General features: G+C 44.2%; 1 protein-coding gene across 5 annotated transcripts in view; it reads right to left on the minus strand.

Moving 5' to 3' along the window:
* Nucleotides 1-21,107, minus strand: part of ASB3 (ankyrin repeat and SOCS box containing 3) — a 46,424-nt gene that overhangs the window by 8,154 nt on the left and 17,163 nt on the right. For 4 of the 5 annotated variants that reach the window (XM_083494496.1, XM_083494492.1, XM_083494494.1 and 1 more), the window contains 6 exons: nucleotides 18,143-18,350; nucleotides 15,576-15,734; nucleotides 7,580-7,692; nucleotides 6,759-6,894; nucleotides 4,881-5,058; nucleotides 3,046-3,243 (listed from right to left, as the gene is read on the minus strand). In XM_083494496.1, coding sequence (XP_083350622.1) covers nucleotides 3,046-3,243; nucleotides 4,881-5,058; nucleotides 6,759-6,894; nucleotides 7,580-7,692; nucleotides 15,576-15,734; nucleotides 18,143-18,338 — 980 coding nt within the window. In that variant the 5' untranslated portion in view covers nucleotides 18,339-18,350. Of the gene's footprint in view, nucleotides 1-3,045; nucleotides 3,244-4,880; nucleotides 5,059-6,758; nucleotides 6,895-7,579; nucleotides 7,693-15,575; nucleotides 15,735-18,142; nucleotides 18,351-20,962; nucleotides 21,075-21,107 lie in introns of those variants that run through there. The other variant, XM_083494495.1, reaches the window with a different exon arrangement.

Raw genomic sequence — 21,107 nt, forward strand, 5'->3', positions numbered from 1 at the left:
GCTGCGCAGAGAGGGAATGCTGCACAGCGCCCCTTCAGCGAAGCGGGAGGAGGAACGGAGCCCCTTCTGTTCCTCCTCCCGCTTCACTGAAGGGGCGTTGCGCAGTTCTCCCTCTCTGCACAGCGCCTCTCCTGTGAAGCCAGAGGAGGAACAGAAGTGACTAATAATAATAATAATAATAATAATAATAATAATAATAATTTATTATTTATACCCCGCCCATCTGGCTGGGTGTCCCCAGCCACTCTGGGCGGCTTCCATAAAAACCAAAAATACAGTAAAATATCACACGTTAAAAACTTCCCTGAACAGGGCTGCCTTAAGATGTCTTCTGAATGTCAGGTAGTTGCTTATCGTTTTGACATCTGCTGGAAGGGCGTTCCACAGGGCGGGCGCCACTACCGAGAAGGCCCTCTGCCTGGTTCCCTGTAGCTTTGCTTCTCGCAATGAGGGAACCGCCAGAAGGCCCTCGGCGTTGGACCTCAGCGTCCGGGCAGCGTCCTTCTGTTCCTACTCCGGCTTCGCGGCGACGTGCCTGTCCTGGAAGGCATAGAAGGGTCTCCTTCCGTTCCTTCTCCAGCTTCGCTGAAGGGGCGCTCCCTCTCAGAGAGGGAGAACTGCGCAGCGCCCCTTCAGCGATGCGCCTGGCCTGGCTTCTGCCTTAGCCGTGCGCAGCCTCTTCGGGCAGGGGGAGCCTTCATCCCGCTACCCTGAAGAGGCTTGGCGTGGTTATCCCGGAAGCCAGAACAGCCACACGGTATCCCAGAAGCCAGATCCCTCTTGCTGTTCTGGCTTCTGGGATTCAGAATAATTTTTTCTTGTTTTCCTCCTCCCAAAACTAGGTGCGCCTTATGGTCTGGTGCGTCTTTTGGAGCGAAAAATACAGCATATACAATGGTTTGGCTTCCCTGAATCTGGGCTTCTGGTTTGTCTGCTCCAGACAAACCACAAGCTATAAGCCGAAGGAAAAAACCTTGGTTATAAGCCTCGGTTATTGTCTGGAGCAGAAGAAACCGCAAGCCTGCTCAGCCAAACCATGGCTTAGCTCACAGCAGTGCAGCAGACACAAAGGAAGAACAAAGCGGCTGCAATCTTGTCTCCAGGAGTCCACATAATTTGGGCTTAGGGTTGTATGTTTGATCCATCTCTACGTAAAAAGAATTTGTTTTTGGAAAACCAAGTCTCTTGTAACTTATGTAGGACAGTTCCCTGAGGCTGCCTGGACAGTTTCCCCTGTTACTTCTACCAAGGTTGTTAATTATCATAATTTCATCAAAAGAATATCTGCAGAGTGATGCCTCCCTGAATGCTCAAGGTGAGTTATGATAAAAGCAAAAACATCTCGAGAGAGACCATTAGAACAAAATTCAAAATAGGTAAAATATTAACATTAGCAAATGCTAACAGGGGAAAAACCCAACCTTTGCCACACCAAACAGGGCTTATAACTAGGGTTTTAAAAGAAATCCAATTTATCTGATTTGTTTTTTTAGGGTTCATCAGAAGTCATTGCAATAAGACCGACAAAGGCAAGAATGATACAAATACACAATAAAATATGGCAAAGGACTTTAAGACCAGCAACAGATACACATATCATGTTTGAGAAACTCTGGACTGATAAATGCATTTCTGTTTTAACGCATTTCAGAATTTCTCCTTTCCTGTAAGCTGGAAGAGGGGAAAAACCAAACTGTGTCAACAGGCATTCCTCCTGCACCCTCCGTGCGTAATATAGAAAGGAAACCCCAGCAGAATCCATGCTAATAACATTATCTTCTTTTTTTTAAAGGAAAATGAGAGATTGATATTAGGAGAGAATTAAGCAGCCATTTCAAGCAGAAGGAGATGGGTGGGGAGGGGAGAGAGAGAGAGAGAGTTCTATGCTAATTAAGAATATACTTGACTCAATTACAAAATCATGTCAAGTTCCCTAGAGACAGAGATTGCTGATAAAGACCCTTTGAAAGCAAGGAAATTAGACTGAATGTGTGTTCGACAAGCCTCTGCTTCAAAGAGGAAAACTTCCCCAAGGAAATCCTTACCAGGTTCTTTGGATACGACCCAGAACTAGTATACACCAGGCAGAAGTGCAATTCTGTGGCCGCCTGTTCATCAGGAAGGCTTACTCCCAGGTTAGTGTTTACACAATTGCAGCCTGAGAGGGAACCCCTGTTTTTAAAAGAAAGCCCTAGAGCAGGAATAGCCAATGTAGTTCTTTCCAGATGTTGCAGGACCACAGATCCTATCAACCTTGACTTTTCTCCCTGATGGCTGGGGCTGATCAAAGTTGAAGGTCAACAACATCTGGAAGGTACCACGTTGGTTAAACCTGCCGAGGGCGCATGTGGAATTCCAGCACCGAGGTTCAGAAAGTCCATACGTATGTTTAGCTCTACAGAGGGGGGAAGACAGCTTCATATATTACACAGCAATATGGAACACAGTATATTACACAGCAAAATGGAACCTTCATATATTACATAGCAATATGGAACCTTGCCAACAAAGGTCCGTATAGTAAAAGCTATGGTTTTCCCAGTAGTGATGTATGGAAGTGAGAGCTGGACCATGAAGAAGGCTGATCACCGAAGAATTGATGCTTTTGAATTATGGTGCTGGAGGAGACTCTTGAGAGTCCCATGGACTGCAAGAAGATCAAACCTCTCCATTCTTAAGGAAATCAGCCCTGAGTGATCACTGGAAGGACAGATCCTGAAGCTGAGGCTCCAATAATTTGGCCACCTCATGAGAAGAGAAGACTCCCTGGAAAAGACCCTGATGTTCGGAAAGATGGAGGGCACAAGGAGAAAGGGACGACAGAGGAAGAGATGGTTGGACAGTGTTCTCGAAGTAACCAGCATGAGTCTGACCAAACTGCGGGAGGCAGTGGAAGACAGGAGTGCCTGGCATGCTCTGGTCCATGGGGTCACGAAGAGTCGGACACGACTAAACAACAACAACAAGTTATTTTATGTCAGGTTCTGAGTGATCACTGCCACCAAATTTGTCCACCCTCTCCTGCCAGTTCCTGCTGATACCTACCCCTTTTGGAAAGCCAAGGGCATGGGTGACCTGCAGCCAAAGACTGGACAAGCCTGGGCATCTGGGCTGTAACCTTCCTTAAGCAATAACTCCAAGCAATCTTCATGACCGCCTAGGACTGCAGAGTAGATAGGGCTCACTTTGCCTTCAGCGCTGCCACAGAGCCGGTCAGTAACAGGTACGAGCAAGCGTAGTATACTAAGGATATGAAAAGTATACTTTTCAAAGTTATTGCTACAGGTTTCAGTGCAAGAGCAAAATCTTTCGTGGCACTTTAAAAACCAGCAACCCAACATATCCATCTTTCAATGTTACATAAATATTAAAACAGTGATTCCAGGGTTTAAAACAGGTTGATCCTTAATGGATGGGGGGGTGAGGATCACACATTTGTAAATTACTTTAAAATATAGCGTTGAAATTAAAATGCAGTTACCGTATTTTTCGCTCTATAGGATGCACCAGATGATAAGACGCACCCAGTTTGGGGGAGAGGAAAACAAGGGAAAAAATATTTTGAATCCCAGAAGCCAGAACAGCAAGAGGATGCTGGGATACCGTGTGGCTATTCTGGCTTCTGGGATAACCGCGCCAAGCCTCTTCAGGGCAGCGGGATGAAGGCTCCCCCCTGCCCGAAGAGGCTGCACGCAGCTAAGGCAGAAGCAATGGCAGGCAAGTCACTGAAGGGGTGCTACACAGTTTTCCTTCTCTGCGCAACACCTCTCCCGCGAAGGAGAGGCGCTGCGCAGAGAGGGAGAACTGCGCAGCGCTCTTCAAGCAAAGCTGGAGAAGGAACAGAAGGGTCTCCTTCTGTTCCTCCTCCGGCTTCACAGGACAGGCGCCTCGCTGCGAAGCAAGAGGAGGAATAGAAGGAGTCCCTTCTGTTCCTCCTCCGGCTTCCAGCCAGGCACGTGGCTGAAGGGGCGCTGCGTAGTTCTCCCTCTCTGCGCAGAGGCGCTGTGCAGAGAGGTAGAGCTGCGCAGCACCTCTTCAGCGAAGCGGGAGGAGGAACAGAAGGAGCTCCGTTCCTCCTCCCGCTTCGCTGAAAGGGCGCTGCGCAGCTCTACCTCTCTGCGCAGCGCCATTCACTCCATAAGACGCACTCACATTTTCCCCTTACTTTATAGGAGGGAAAAGTGCATATGGAGTGAAAAATACGGTAAATCTTGGTTTACATAGATTTGAAGCGCAGTCTACACCTAAGATCTACTTGGATGAGAGACTTTGCATTCAGCAGATTTGCTGGCTGAGTCAAGGCTCAGCCAGGGATGCGCCAACACATGTCCCTAATGCCAGTTCAGCCAGAGATACACTGATGTAAGCCCTGCAACCCAGCTCAAGTGGGGTTCTGGCCTCTGAGCCAGTGGAACTTCCTACTCCTGGACCCTCTGATCGGCAAACCCAAGAGGTTCAATGGTTTAGACCACAGCGCCACCCACGTCCCCACATTCGAATCCATGTGATGGTGGTGAGCTCCCACTGCTCTGTCCCAGCTCCTGCCAACCTAGCAGTTTGAAAGCACGCCAGTGCAATTAGATAAATAGGTACCACTGCAGCAGGGAGGTAAACGGCGTTTCCGTGCGCTCTGGTTTCCAGCAGTGTTCCGTAGCGCCAAAAGCAGTTTAGTCCTGCTGGCCACATGACCCGGAAAGCTGTCTGCGGACAAACTCAGCTCCTTCGGCCTGAAAAGCAAGATGAGCGCTGCAGCCCCATAGTCGCCTTTGACTGGACTTAACCGTCCAGGGGCCCTTTACCTTCCTACCCCTGGAGTACAAGGTAAGTCTAGTGACAATTTTGTTTGCTTGGAAATTGTAGCAGCTTCTTCTAGAACCTACTTGCTGTGCCCCATTTCTGCTGCAGCGTGGATAGGTAACTGCCACTCATCTTCATTGCAGTACAGGTTTGGATCTGCTCCGCTGGATAACAACAGCTCCGTGCATTCGTCATTGCCCTCCTGCGCAGCGATAAATAACGGAGTGGCCCGATCCTTGGCTTTACAGTTGACGTTTGCTCCTGATAGGCAACAGAGAATCCAGTAATTAATGAATAAGAGAGGTGGTTAAAGCCCAGCACTCTGCATCTTGCAAACATTCCTGCCGTTCAATAGGACCGCTGTAAATTACCTTTACTGTGTATGCTTGCTATGCACGCTCAGGGAGTTATGAAGTACACTGTAGGGTCAAACTAACGACGCATCTGGTCTTGCCAGACGCCTCTGAATGAGCAAAAGCATGTATGCGACAACGGCCGCGAGAGTTCTGGTAGCACAAGGATGGAAGACTGAAGGAACCCCAACTAAAGAATCATGGCAAGAAAAATTGACGGACTATGCAGGACTGGCAAAACTGACATATAAGCTACGGGAAAAGGATAACTGTGACTTTAAGGATGAATGGGGACCCTTTACAAAGTATCTGAAGACGCAACAAAGCGAACTGGACTCCTTGGCAGGTTTTGAATGAACATTCGCAAACTTTTTAATGATAACAATCAGCTAAATAGTTTGAGGATCTATACAACTTTGTAACATGCAGAAAACAGCATTTTTAGAGAAATCAAAGACTGGAACTGAGGGAAGTCGGGGGGTGGGGAGCAGGTGGGTTTTGTGTGGGAGAGGGGGAGGGAGGAAAAATGGGGGGGGACAAGGATGATATGTTTTTGGATAATATGTCTTGTTTTAATTTTGAATTTAAAAAACTTAAAAAAAAAATGAATGCTCAAAAGCAGACTATGACATTAACAAATATCCCCTCTATATCTGATCATCAGAGATACGCTGCCTACAAATGTGGAGGTTTCATTACAACTTCCCCGGCCCTTCAGTCATCACCAGGGGCCCTTCTCTGTGTGCCTCCTTTGAGAGAGGTGCAGAAGGTGGCAATGCAATAACGAGGGTTTTTTCCCCCAGTAGTGGTTCTCCATTTGTGGAATGTTCTCCCAAGGGTAAAACGCCTGGCATCAACATGGTCAGTTTTCACACACCAGCTTTAAGACTACCCTTCTTGCCCAAACGTTGGATTGCACCTTGATATGACTCTGGCCTTTACTATGGTACTCATTTTCTCGTGGGGAGGGGTTGGATCTGTTCTTTCTAGAGTATTATTGGTCATACGGTTTATTTTAGGGATTTGGTCTTATATTTCTTGTTCTTTAGGATTGCAGTCAACATCGTGTTAAGCATGTCAGTCCATCAGTGCCCAGATTTCTCTCTCTGCAATAGAACACTTCTATTCTCACCTCTTCTCTTCTCCTCTCATCACTTGCCCCCTAAACCTGTTCTAGAGAGGGGGTTCCCCAAATCACCCAGAGCAGATTTGGGGATGATGCAGACATGCACAGGTGAGGAGAGAAGGGATACCTGGTTGCGCTGTAGCTAATCCTTGCATTAGTGCAACGTCTTAGTTAAATGCCATCATTATTTTTTAAACTGTTTTGCATTTTATGGAGATATAAATCTATTACTTTTCTTTTTATAATGCAACAAAATAACAACAACAAATCCCTCCATAAATTTATTTTAAATCTTTTAAAAGCTATCTAAGCTACAGGTCTCTGCTACAACCTGCAGTAGGTGCTCTAACCCTACAACTCTTCTCCTTGAAACATTCACTTTGTTAATAAGCCACTTCTATTAAACAATAGCAATACTGTTATTCTGACACGAAGGAAATCTGCTGAAAGACAGCAGCGTCACAGAAATAAAAAAGGGTTACCGTATGATATAAGTATCCTTAAACTTTCCAGCTTCCCATACTGCGCAGCAACAAATAAAGGGGTGATCCCAAAATCATCCACACATTCTTTTTCGGCTCCTTTGTCGAGGAGTAATTTCAATATCTCCGGGTAGTTCTGAAAGTGGGTAAAAAAGGAGTTCATTGTTGTTAAAAACAGAGCAAGACCTCGACATGTATTTGCATTGAGTACCGTGCCGTTGTTCGTGGTTCCCAGCGCTTAGTAGTGTCTCCCTCCCTCAACCACTCTGAAAATAGGGACGGAGGAGAAATTTATATTTAAAGCCTAATCTATCAAAGTCACGGGATTCTGCAAGGCCCAGCCCAGAACGCCCCCTGCTCTAGCAGTTCAGAGAGCATTCTGTGCCAAAGAACTTTGGAGGTTGGCTTGGGCAGGGAATTGCAGGCAATGAAACTCTCCAGCTTGTATTTTACCTTTTAAATACTGAAACTCCTCTGCCTGTTGTTTGAGGAGTCCCAGTGCATCGGGACAAAAGAATTATTTCAAGCAAATTAATGTTCAACAACAGATTTATCACCCATGTTATGCCTGATCATTTCTTAAAACATGTGTAATACTTTAAATATTTTAACATGCTCACTGTGTTTAATGCTCGGCACACTTCCTGCCTTATAGAGAACGATCATTTGCATTTAAACTGACTTTTCTGCACCCGGCTGTCATAAATCACCAAAAGGAACAGCATGCAAAAACTACAGAAAGCTGCCATTTTAAGAGAGAGAGAAGGAGAAAGAGTAAAACTTTATTTATATGGAAATGAAATTGTGGATTTATAGATTACCTGAAAAGCAGCTTGGTGCAGAGAATTCCATTCAGACCAACAGTGGGGACCATTAATATTTGCTCCTTGTTGAAGGAGGAGCTTTATCACATCAACGTGTCCATTTTGAACAGCTATAAACAGAGGGTTAAAAACGCATTATTCTTATCAGCTGCACCACATACGTTCATCATAATCAACACCATCATCAGAAGGCTGTTTTCCATCCGCTACTGAAGTCAGAATTAATTCTCTTAAGTAGTCGTGCAGCACTGCACAACCCTCAACTTCCCTGCATAAAAAGGAAATGTAAAAAAAAAAAAAAAAAATCATTTCCAAGAGACGTCTGCTTTGGAGGCAAAAGATTTGCAACTTCCTAGGCAGCCAGTGAACTGTACATTATCAGCTTTCATCGTATGGTGAAGACACACCTCTTCACCCTGGCCTTTTGACATTTGGAATATGTACCGTATTTTTCCGTGTATAACACGCCCCCCTGTATAAGATGCCCCCTATTTTGAGGGACTCAAAATTAAGAAAATGGGGGGAGGTTGCCCCCGTGTATAAGACTACCCTCCTTTTTTAACATTATTTTTTAGTAAAAAAAACCTAGTCTTATACACGGAAAAATACAGTATATTTAAGACTCACTCTGGCTGTGCATGTTATCTGTTTTTAATGTTGTGTTTTACACTGTGGCAATCCACCCTGGGACCTTGTAGTGAAGGGTAGGTAATAAATACAGAAACAACAAGAATAACAATCACAGAAGAACAACAACAACATGGAAGTGTTGAGCTCAACATATTTCCTTCACCATCCTCCTCTTATGCACAAGGATGAGATCAGAACCTTTTGCTACCACTTTTAAAACCATCTGTTCCACTTTATCTCCGAACTCGGGAAACTGTGGTTTGTTTGAGCAGGCCAGGGTCTGAAACCACAGCTTGATCCTGGTTTTCTTCCAACAAACCACAGTTCCTCACGTTCAGGTGTAATGGGAAATAGTGCTGAATTTTAAAGTGGAAACAAAAGCTTTTGGTTCCTTCCTTGTGGCTATGCAGTGCCGGATTTACGTATAAGCTAAACAAGCTATAGCTTAGGGCCCCACTCTCTTGGGGGCCCCCAAAAAATTTTAAATGGAAAAAAACTGGACGTACATTTCCAAAATATAAGATAAAAAACAAATAAAATAAAACCTACATACAGCAACAGTGTTTTGTGTTGTGTAGGCTCCTATGATGTAAGTAATGGGCCCCGCTTGTAGCCAGCTCCCTAAAATATCACTGGTTTGCTCATTTCTATATATAGGGTGCCTACATTCTGCATGTGCAACTGGCTTTAGATACCTATTAGGTCCATAAATTAGCATATAGCATATATTCAACACAAAAAAATGACAATTTGTTGCTGACAAAGGACAGCTGGACATATAAAGGGCCCCATTACCTTCAGTAGCTTAGGGCCTCATCAAACCTAAATCTGGCCCTGTGGCTATGTAAGGAAGAGGGAAGGGAAATGGGCAAGCCGGAGGCTCGGACAGTAAGAAGAAACCATGGTTTCCTGTTACAGCCCAACTGGTCCATCATCCTCTGCTTCTGTGGCCCATGGAGGAGATGAAGGTGGTGGAACCTGAGAGCTGACAGGTGTTTTGGGGACCTCCGGTCCTTGGTCATGAGTGCCCAGATGTGATGGTTCCTCAGGCTCACGACAGCCTTGACTGGAGGGTCCTGTTCCCCTTGCTGCTCATCTGAGGAGACCTCGGGTTCAAGGTCTGGCCAGGGCTAACCCCTGGTGCATAACTATCATTTCCTAATTTTGACGAAATTAAAAGAAACCTGCTTCTTGGGAGAAAACCAATGACAAACTTAGACAGCATCTTAAAAAGCAGAGGCATCACCTTGCCAAGAAAGGTCCGTATAGTGAAAGCCATGGTTTTCCCAGTAGTGATGTATGGAAGTGAGAGCTGGACCATAAAGAAGGCTGATCGCCGAAGAATTGATGCTTTTGAATTATGGTGCTGGAGGAGACTCTTGAGAGTCCCATGGACTGCAAGAAGATCAAACCTATCCATTCTGAAGGAAATCAGCCCTGAGTGCTCATTGGAAGGACAGATCGTGAAGCTGAGGCTCCAATACTTTGGCCACCTCATGAGAAGAGAAGACTCCCTGGAAAAGACCCTGATGTTGGGAAAGATGGAGGGCACAAGGAGAAGGGGACGGCAGAGGACGAGATGGTTGGACAGTGTTCTCGAAGCTATCAGCATGAGTCTGACCAAACTGTGGGAGGCAGTGAAACACAGGAGTGCCTGGCATGCTCTGGTCCATGGGGTCACGAAGAGTCGGACACAACTAAATGACTAAACAACAATTTTGACCACTGCTGGATTTTAACAACCACAAAGCTGAAGAAGGGGCACGTCATCAGCTTATCTCTCTCAGCAGATTCCCCATCTCCATGAGAAGAAATGTGATCGCTTTTCCTTCACTCCCAGGCGACTTTGGAAACATCAGAGTCGTGTCCAATCATTTTCATCGGCAGCTGAAGCCCACCTTTTACAAATGGCAGACACAATGACAGTCTCTCCTGTAACATTTTTTTTTTAATAGAATATGTAAACCTGGCTCGGGGAGCGAGGATTTCTTTAACATTTTACTTCCGTAGTCCTTCGCTCCCGAGAGAAATCAAAAAGTCGGTCTGAAAAGGCCACAGGTAAGTAATAAAAATAAAAATCAATGTGTGTCTGGCAGCACTGTAAACTAAAACATCAAGGTGGGGGGGGGTAGGAAAGCTGTGATAAATAACATGAAAGAAATTGTGGGTTATGCCCTCCCAACTGCAGCATTAACTGTGCTATTAGGTTTTGTGAAATACTGTGTTAAATCGGAATTCTAGGAATAGGACGAAAACTTATTGATAGCAGCAAGGATGATGGAGGGGCAGGGGGAGAGATGTAATTCTAAGAGTGGTCAAAAAATAAATAACATTAACAGAGCAGAGCATTAGAAGTACAGCATAAATCATATAATACAATTAACAAGTTATCAGCCAAACAATTACAATCTGTAAACCACTATTAACAAACCAGCAACTTAAAAAACAAGCTAAATATCACAATTACATTGTTAAGCCATACTATAGGGTTAACAAATCAAAAAAGCATCTATAAAACAAAAGAGCAACTAAAATGTAAGTTTAACACTGCTCAGTTTATGCACGTACATTTCTCTCCCCCTGCATGACTCATAATTTTTCACTCTGTTCCCTTCATCAAAATACACATCCATCGTAGGGGATGACCCTGATCTCACAGAAATACCTACAACAGACCCATAATTTAAAATCATCAGTTATTAAGTTAACTCTGCCCTTCCAACAAGTGTTTAATGCAATCAACAACAACAGCATTTTTTTAAAAGCAAAATTCAGTGTTATTCGTGAATAAAGCGATTTCCTTTAATTGGGTGTGGAAATATAGAAGACGACAGAAAGATGGAGCGTTAATCTATGTAGCTCAGTATTTTCCATTGGGACTGGCAGTGGCTCTTTCTCAGTTGTACCTGAAGACACCAGGGACTCAACTTTCTGAATAATAATAATAATAATAATAATAATAATAATAATAACAGAATGCAAAGCATGTGCTCTGTCACTGAGTTACAGCCCTCCAGTCGCAAAGCTAGTTTGCTACTGGAAATAACGGCAATCTTTCATTTCTTTTTTTAAAAAGAACAGATGGCCTTAAGACCAAAAAGTACTGAGAGAGGACAGAAGAGAGGAGGGGAACAAAATGTCTATTCTAGTTTTTCTTCCATGAAAATTAACTGAACAGGGTTGCCAACCCAGCACCCATGGGTGCCATGTTGCCCATGAAAACTTCCAGGAGCGTTTAAAAGGCACAAGGAGATAGGAGAATAATATATTAAGGGTAGAATAACAAATAAAGTGAATAACGCAACAATAACAAAAATAATAGTAGGTAAAGAAGATCGCACACGGGTGGAGGGAAGTACTGGGCTGTGGGGGAGGGAGGTGAAGAGATTAACTGAAATTGTTAAAGACTGATATAGGATTTAAGAGATTTAAATTTTCTTAAAGATTCTATAAGGAAAGCAGAAATCAGCAAGAAATATCAAGTAAAGGTATCGGAGAGGAGATCAGTGTAAATGAAAACATGAGACTTATGGTTTTGTTACATATGATTTTATTTTGGAGTTGTCTGTTTATTCTGGAGTTGTTTGTTGTAAAGAATGTATAATATGTGAATAAAATAATAAAGGATGATTTTTTTAAAAAAAAAAAAGGAAGGGGGGGCGAACTTCCAGAAGTTCTGAGCTTTTGTTTTAAAATAAGTCAGTCTCTAGTAAGCATAACTTTGTTGTGGGTTGTAGTCTCTCTAAGTTTGTATTCTGCCAAATCTTCCCCATGCTGCCATTTTGTGTTTTGGCCTGTCTCTTCCATGGTAGCCATTTTGTGACCGACGCCCCAGCACTCCCTCAAAATTCTGCCACAGACACACAACTACCCCTCTGGAAATAAAACATGATATGGCATGTAGATTGAAGGCACTGCATATTTTTTGTAACCCTGAATGAATTTTATAATCACTAATGCACAGACTTCTTAAAGACAGGTACTTTAACGGAACAGTCTCTGTGGAAGTATTTATTTGAAACCAAGGAAGGAAATAAACTCAGAACATGCCACCTTTCTAAGCTTTTGCTTCTCTGATACTGGAAATCTCACAGAACTGCCAAGCAGATTTCTTCTCCCTATTAAGCCAAGAATTTGCCTTGACTGTTCTCAACTTCCTCAGTGGACTTGACTCTTTTCATTGATCTATTAACTCTGCCGGCTTACAACCCAAAATCCCCACACATCAGGAGGTTAGAGAGTCAGAAATTCTTTGAAAACAGAATAGCAGCTGAGACATGAAAACAAAACAAAAATCAAACAACAAAGCCAAGAATAGCAAAGAGACGTGAAGCAGGATTTGCAGTGGCGCTCAAAAAGGAGTTTCTCCTAGGTCAACTGAAAGCCTGTGGCTTTTGCCTTGCTTTTTCACCAGAGCAGCAAATTTGAAAAAGAGGTTTCTCTTTCCAACAGACACCTGTTGAGCCTTTTGAGAATATGCAGACAAACCATTTTCCGAAATACATAGCCTTTTCTTTTTCTTGGCCATACTTTATGGCCAAAAAACACCATCACATTTTTAAAAAACTGAGCATTAATAAAAATTGAGCTGGGGAGGGAGGTGTTTCTTTATTTTCTGTAATCTTAAGACAGAAAATGAAAAAGTGCATTTTGGTTTCTTTCGGTCTTTGATTCAGTTAACTGTATTTCGACACCAGTTAGCGAGTGAAAATAAAAAGTTCTTATGAGAGTTCATCAAAGCTTTATTGCAATTTTCACCTAATATACACATTTTCCTATGCAATTTTCCCTCGCACATTTTTTGCAAACCAACAGATGAAATTTTGGTATGTTATTTTCACTAATGTGTGCATTTTCATGCACACTCTACCACAGTATATTCTTTTTCATACACCTTACTCAGCCAGGAACCTGAATTGCAAAATTCAGAGTTGTACAAATGTATTAACTTCACCACAGCCACCAAGTGAATCTCTTTCTTCTATTGCCACCTCCACTATGCGGCCCTTTAACCTTTTGGACTTCAACTGACCCAACCACTGAGCTATGACCCCTCTCCAGAATAATAACATAGGTGGCACTTTCTTGGTGAGCACTCAACAAAGGGACTTTCTGATTCAGGAACTAGGGACATTATACTTTGAAGCTGAGATCCAACAAGCTATTGTGAAGATAGGAAAAACTCTCATTACCTACACTTCTTCTGAAGATCCAGAAGACTATGAGGAAGGTCTAAGGCAGTGATGGCCAAACTTGGCCCTCCAGGTCTTTTGGGACTACAACTCCCATCATCCCTAGCTAACAGGACCAGTGGTCAGGGATGATGGGAATTGTAGTCCCAAAACAGCTGGAGGGCCAAGTTTGGTCATCACTGATCTAAGGCTGCTAGCCATAATGACTATGTCCCAACTCTGTTGTCAACTTTCTGGGAATCACAAGTGGATAGAGAGCTGTTGTGGCCAGGTACTGCTCACAGGCTTCTTGTTGTTATCTGGTTGGCCACTGTTAGAACAGCAAGTTGGAGTACACAGACCACTGGCCTGATCCTGCAGCCTCTTCTGTTTGTACCAGAGCCAGATGCAAAATGGTGGCTCAGGAATTCGTTGCCTACCACAACCCCTGTCTTATGCACTGGGAAGACCTGCTTTTAAAACACTATCTGAATTACTGCAGTTGCGATTCCAATAGCCAAACTCTGGTGAGATAGAAAGCCTTTAAGTTGCTACTACAACTGGGAGCCAGTTACATTTATTGATCTACTACAAGTTACCCAGAAATCCATCAGCAGATTCAAATCTATCATCAGTCTAGCCCTATCAGGTTGTAGAGGTTTTGGCTGGCTTGGGTAGCAGGCCCAAAATTTGTGGTAGCCGCTGATCTTGACTCTCCCTCAACTTGGAAGACGAGTGGGTTTCATGCCCAAAGGGCTATGCATGGCCAGAAACCTTCTTGCTTCAGTACAGTGACACCTCGGTTTACATTACCCTCAGGTAATGTAAACTTTGGGTTGCAAAAGTGGCAACCCCGGAAGTGTTTCGCTGCGTGCGCATGCGTAAATGCAGTCCCTCCAGTTGCAGAAACCTCAGGATCCTACCAGAGCTCCGGAACGGATCCCATCCATAACCGGAGGTACCACTGTATCTCTGAAGCCTGGCATGAGGTCAGAAATGAGACCCCACATATTTCTCCCTTTGCATTTCCCACAAATGTATGAGCTGAGCTAAGAAAGCGCAACTGCATTTATAGACCCTTGCCGCTCCTAGCACTAATGCTTAAAACATTTTCTTCCTATTTAGAATCATTTTTTCAGCAACATGTAAAGAAGAAGAAAAGATTACTGAAGAAACAGACATGCGAAGATACTCGTTTACACAGCAGACCCAATGGAGAGCATTGTCAACAAACCACATAAAAAAGGGAATATTTTAGAAGAAGAAAATATTCCTGGGAATACTCCAAAGAGCAGAAAATGTTAAACAGATGCGTTCCAGTCGCAAAGAAAAAGGGCTGTAGATGCCAGAACACCTTGTCTCAGCATGCTATGTTTTCATAAATATGGTTCAGAAAAATGTTACAGTCTGCAAACATAGCTGAACGAGACACTAAAAGGTAAAGGGTAAAGGACTCCTGGATGGTTAAGTCTGGTGAACGGTTGCGGCACTCATCTCACTTTCAGGCCGAGGGAGCCGGCGTTTGTCCGCAGACAGCTTTCCGGGTCATGTGGCCAGCATGACTAAACCGCTTCTGGCGCAACGGGAACCTGAGCACATGGAAACGCCATTTACCTTCCCGACGCAGTGGTACCTGTTTATCTACTTGCACTGGTGTGCTTTCAAACTGCTAGGCTGGCAGGAGCTGGGACAGAGCACAGACTCCAGGAGCAGGGAACCTTGAGGCCCTCCCAATGTTGAACTCCAGCCCATCAGCCTCAGGCAGACTGACTATGGTCAAGGGTGCACCTGCTTCTGTGAAACATTCTTAGCCACTGAACTCTCAGTCTTCCCAGCTGATTACTCCCCAGTTCTAGCCAACCACTCCTATCAGTCATTTGTATACCAAAATTGTTGCAGCCCATCCCCACCAGTGGTCATATCCCCCAGTTGCAGGATCCACGAATACAGATTGGGGAAAAGGTTGGAGTTTATAGTCCCTCTCCTCACCTCCAGCCCAAGACCCAAACAACAACTCTCCCCCTAGGAGAAGATACCTCCATACAAGCTTTTTCAAAACACTGCAGCATTTTGCCATTCCTTGAGTAACACTGACATCTGCCGGTTCTCCACAAATACTGTCTAATTTTAGGTTAAGTAAATTATTTCATTTATTGTTGGGCCAGGGTATTTTCAGAATGGGGTGTGCTCACCTAAGAATAATGGTGTGCTTGCATCATTAGTAAGCTCATTGGGATCAGCTCCAGATTCCAGAAGAATAGCAACGCACTCCAAACTTCCTCGACTTGCAGAAAGATGCAATGGGCAAGTGCCCTCAAATGTCTTCGATCTTATGTAGCTATCAGAGGGTGCTGGAGACGATGTAATAAAATAAAAAAGAGCATTGCAAAATAGCATTAGAAAACAGGAAATCCTTCATTTTGGAGTGGAAGCAGTAGGAGAAGATAAGCTTACACTGACTTTGATGGGCTGGATGTAAAGTAGTGAGGAGCTAGGACAACTGATGACCTTCTCAGCTTCACAAGGCAGGTGATCTACCCCTGAGCCACAGCCTTTTCCCAAAGGTCTCCTCTGCATGGTTCTGTCAGGGTTCTGTATCTGTGGAGCTCTTTTCGTTTTGTTTATTAACAGTTGCTTTTCGTTATGATTATGATGTCAGGATTGCAATTTATATCACAAACTCCTAACTAGCTCTAGCTTTTAAGAGGGTTTTAACAAATTATTACTTTCCTTGCGCTATTGTGCAAGTTTAAGATGACTGCTAGTTGCAGTTTGTACTTTATGCCACCTTTTGGGTGAATTTACCGTATTTTTCGCTCTATAAGACACACCAGACCACAAGACGCACCTACTTTTTGGAGGAGGAAAAGAAGAAAAAAATTCTGAATCTCAGAAGCCAGAACAGCAAGAGGGATAGCTGCGCAGTGAAAGCAGCGATCCCTCTTACTGTTCTGGCTTCTGGGATAGCTGCGCAGCCTGCATTCACCCCATTAGACACTCACACATTTCCCCTTACTTTTTAGGAGGGAAAAAGCGAGTCTTATAGAGCAAAAAATACGGTACAGTGGTGCCTTGCAAGATGAAAAGAATCCGTTCTGTGATTCTCTTCGTCTAGCGGTATTTTCGTCTTACGAAGCAAGCCTATTGACGGATTAGCGGTATTAGCGGCTTTTAGCGGCTTATCGGCTTATCAGATCAGCTGATAAGCGGCTTAGCGGCTTAGAAAAAGGGGGGGAAGGAAAAAAACCCCGCAGGAACTTGCAAGACATTTTCGTCTTGCGAAGCAAGCCCACAGGAGATTCGTTTTGCGAAGCACCTCCAAAACGGAAAACTCTTTCGTCTAGCGAGTTTTCCGTCTTGCGAGGCATTCGTCTTGCGGGGCACCACTGTACATAGAAAAGCAGATCACGAATCAAACAAACAGCTAAACCCAATGCAATGTTGGGCATTCCACAAGGCGTCCCTATGCTGAACCCGCCACAAAGCTATTACGGGAAGAGTTGTTTCATGAAGAAAAGCAAACTGATCATGTGACTGATCATAGGAGTTTGACTTGGAAAACCACAGCAGACGTGAGATTTTAAACCAGGGACTTCATGAATTACCAGTTTCCTACACAGCAATTCTCACCGAGTAAATCCTACTGAATCCAACAGGGTTTACTCCCAGGTTAAATGAGATAAGGATTGAAGCATTAGCTATTATGCTACACCAGCTATCGATTGCTACTCGACATGAATACTGCAAGGCAAAAGGTCCACTGCAAATTTGCCTTTGTTTACTGCTAGTTGGGGAAGGACTGTAGCTCCGGGTTAGAGCTTGTAGGCAGAATTCCCTGTGTTCCTAAAGCTGGGCAGGGCTGATAAAAAGCTCCTGTCTGATACCAAGGAAACTGCTGCCAATAACTCTAGACAACGCTCCACTAGATGCACCAACAATTCAGCTCTGTATAAGGCAGCTTCCTACGTTCCCTCCCTAATTAAGAATGCACAGCCCATAATTTGTGTAGCATTTACTAGTAGGAGATGCCAGATACATTGTAGATTCTGAATTTCTGGACTCCAGCACAGTGGACCCTCCGGATATGAACTTAATTCGCCCCAGGGGTCCGTACTAACCCCGTAAAGTCTGTATCCAGAGGCGCCGCTTCTGCGCACATGCGCGGCGCGATAGTGCGCTTCTGCGCATGTGCGCACAGCGAAACCCGGAAGTATACACTTCTGGGTTTGCCGTGTTCGCAACCCAAAATTACGTTACCCGAAGGTAACATAACCCGAGGTACCACTGTACTACTCCGGGCCCTAAGGAAGTTAGATTAGCCTCAACCAGAGCCAGGGCCTTCTCAACACTGGCTCCAGCCTGGTGGAATGCTCTGTCTCTTGAGACCAGGGCCCTGCGGGATCTGATTTCTTTCCACAGGGCCTGTAAGACAGAGTTGTTCCACCTGGCCTTTGGCTCAGAATCTGTTTGATTCCCTCCCCTTTTTCTTTTTTCTTTTTCCTTTTTCCTCCTATGATGAGATTGCTCCCTAATTGTTTTAATGTTGTATCTTAATCTTTTAAATAGTATTTTAATCAACTTGTTTTTATTATTGGTTGTTAGCCGCCCTGAGCCCGGTCTTGGCTGGGGAGGGCGGGGTATAAATAAAAAAATATTATTATTATTATTATTATTATTATTATTATTATTATTATTATTATTACTGGAGAACAGTGGATCCTAAAGCACTGTTTTTGTATGAGACACTGTTTTCCTTTACCTGCCTGAATTAAGAGCTTCAGACATTCACTTGCGTTGTGAAATGCTGCTTCATGGATTGCCATCCAGCCCCTGTTATCGGGGACATCAACACTATACCCTTTCTTGATAAGCTTCTTCAGTTGCTTGGCATTGCCTTCTCTCGCTGCAAGCCCAACCGCAGAGCACCTGTCAGAGTAGGCTTCCGTGAAATCCATTTGAACAGAATCCTAGCAAAAAAAAATAAGAGAGAAAATGAAAACACACGTTGACAAAGTTAGCGCAGATCAGGATGTCGACAATACGTTATCTCAGCAAAAAAATTACACTTTTTGAAGTAGAAATCTCCAACTTATCTCGTTTATAAACTAATCTGAGGAAAGTGTTTTGAAGCCTGTGTGATAAAGATATCGCTTTGGATCTCGTTGACATTTGAAGTCTTGCTTCAAAATGCATTGATGGCTGAGAACTGGCATGGACAAACCAGGCCCCAGATGAAAAAGGTGAGTGAAATTCTACAATTATACTTGACTTACACAAGTTTCAAATGTCTCACGAATTAACATTTTTGCAGGCTTAACAGAAGTTGGAATAGCGTGTAGGACGATGGTGGCCCAGCTACTTCTGTATCTACACAGGGATAGGCTAAAATCTGCCATCTATGCTCTGGTAACCTCCAGGATAGATTACCACAATGCATTATAAATGGGGCTGCTTTTTGGACAGTTCAGAAAGTGCAGCTGCTGCAGAATTCAGCAGCCAGGCTGCTCACCAGGGCAAGACAATCTGAGCACCTGAGACAATCTGACTATCTTTTAGTTTCAGGGCTCAATTCAAAGTGCTGGTTTCACCTATAAAACCTTACATGGCTGAGGGAACCTTACATACCTCAAGGAACACCTCTCCCCTCAAATTCTCATCTGAAACCCTCCCAGAGGATGGCAACACAAGAAAGGTGGAATTTCAGTAGTGGAATCCCCATTTGTGGACTGCTCAACCCAAGGAGGTTATCTGACATCATCTTTGTCTAGTTTTAGGTGCCAGGCAAAACCTTCCATTTTTATCCAAGTTTTTAGCCGTTACTTTCAAGGGTTTTAAAATATTTGTGTTGTTCAGCTCAGTGGACCTACCCACAGGTAAAACTAGGAGTCTTGTGGACCTCAAAGACTAATAAATCTATTATGGCATGAAGTTTTGAAATTTGCAAGATAGTACAGTCTCTTAAGGGTGCCACAAGTCTCATTTTATTGGTTTTGTTGTAAGAAACTAACAGGGCTACTACTCCGGAAATTCTTACTTATAGGTAGGCATGCACAATAACTGCACTGCCACCTCTACTGAGGGCAAAACAACACATTACATTAAGCATGCATAAAATGCCACTTTTATCTTGCAATTAAAGCAGCCAATCCGCAACTGTTGTCAGAGACCATTAACAATAAAATTGTAAATAGCAACCTCTCTCCCCCTTCTGAACATATTAACATGTGTGATATATTGCCCTGACATGCATCACTTTACACTTGTTTACACTGAATTTTACATTTCCCTGTTGGTGAAGGGCTAGAACCACTGCAATATGGTCCTGACTGTGAACTTCCCATAGGCATCTCATTGGCCACAGGTGAGAACAAAGATGCTGGACTAGATGGGCCTGTTAGCTTGATACAGCAGGGCTCCTCTTATAGGCAAAAGGAGGCACTGGCTGCTTCATCTCTGCTTGCTCACTTGCCCTCATACTGCGGGCAGTGGGATTGGGTGAGTCGGATTGGGGAATGCACTTGGTAGTCATAATTTGTTATGGGCCCTGCTGCAAAACACATTTCAGTACTCTCCCCCCATTTAGTTTGATTCTATCCCAATATCCAGTCTTGTATCATCGTGAGCAGGAACTCAATGAAGTATGCTGTGCATATATAGGTAAAGGTAAAGGGACCCCTGACCATTAGGTCCAGTCGTGGCCGACTCTGGGGTCGTGGCGCTCATCTCACCTTATTGGCTGAGGGGTCATGTGGCCAGCATGACTAAGCCGCTTCTGGCGAACCAGAGCAGCGCACGGAAACGCCATTTACCTTCCCGCGAGAGCAGTACCTATTTATCTACTTGCATTTTTGACATGCTTTCGAACTGCTAGGTTGGCAGGAGCAGGGACCGAGCAACAGGAGCTCACCCCGTCACGGGGATTCGAACTGCCAACCTTCTGATTGGCAAGTCCTAGGCTCTGTGGTTTAACCCACAGTGCCACCTGTGTCCCTGCTGCGCATATATATATAGAGTCGTTAAGAGTCATCAACAGGCTCATCTCAGCTATCTGCCAATCTCCCATTCCCACCACCCTTCTGAGTAATACCCCTCCCCACCTTCTCACTATATAGAAGGGTCTGGCAACTTCTGTTTCAGTGTATCTGAAGAAGTGTGCATGCACACGAAAGCTCATACCAAGAACTAACTTAGTTGGTCTTTAAGGTGCTACTGGAAGGAATTTTTCATTTTATATATATATATACACACACACATATATATATGAAATTAATAGATGCACCTTTGTATGTACTATGAATTGACATGATGAAGTTATGTTAGAATACTGCAATTTAAATGTCCTGTGTCTTGGTTTGGTTGGCCCCCTAGAGCCCGTGGGTATAGCCGCGGCTGGGAACACTGGTAGCTGCCTTATACCGAGACCAGCGGCCCATATAACTCAGCATGGCTCGCACTGACAGGCAGCGGCGCTTTCCCAGCCCTATTCGGACATGCATCCACCTGCGTGCAAAGCGGATGCCTTTCCACCGCGCTTGCAAGAGGAGGACAAGGGGAAAGGGAGGAGAGCTTTGCAATTTACCGTATGGGTCACCTCTCCTTAAAAGCATCCGCTGCTGACCAGCTGCATTTCTCTTCAAAGGAAGGAAGGGGAGGGGAGCAACGGCCTTATGAAGACCAGCCCTCCCGCATCACCTCCCCCCCAGGACAGAAAAGGATGCTGGGAG

The sequence above is a fragment of the Podarcis liolepis genome (genome assembly GCF_965112155.1).
Source record: "Podarcis liolepis genome assembly, chromosome: 3".
NCBI classification, from domain to species: domain Eukaryota; kingdom Metazoa; phylum Chordata; class Lepidosauria; order Squamata; family Lacertidae; genus Podarcis; species Podarcis liolepis.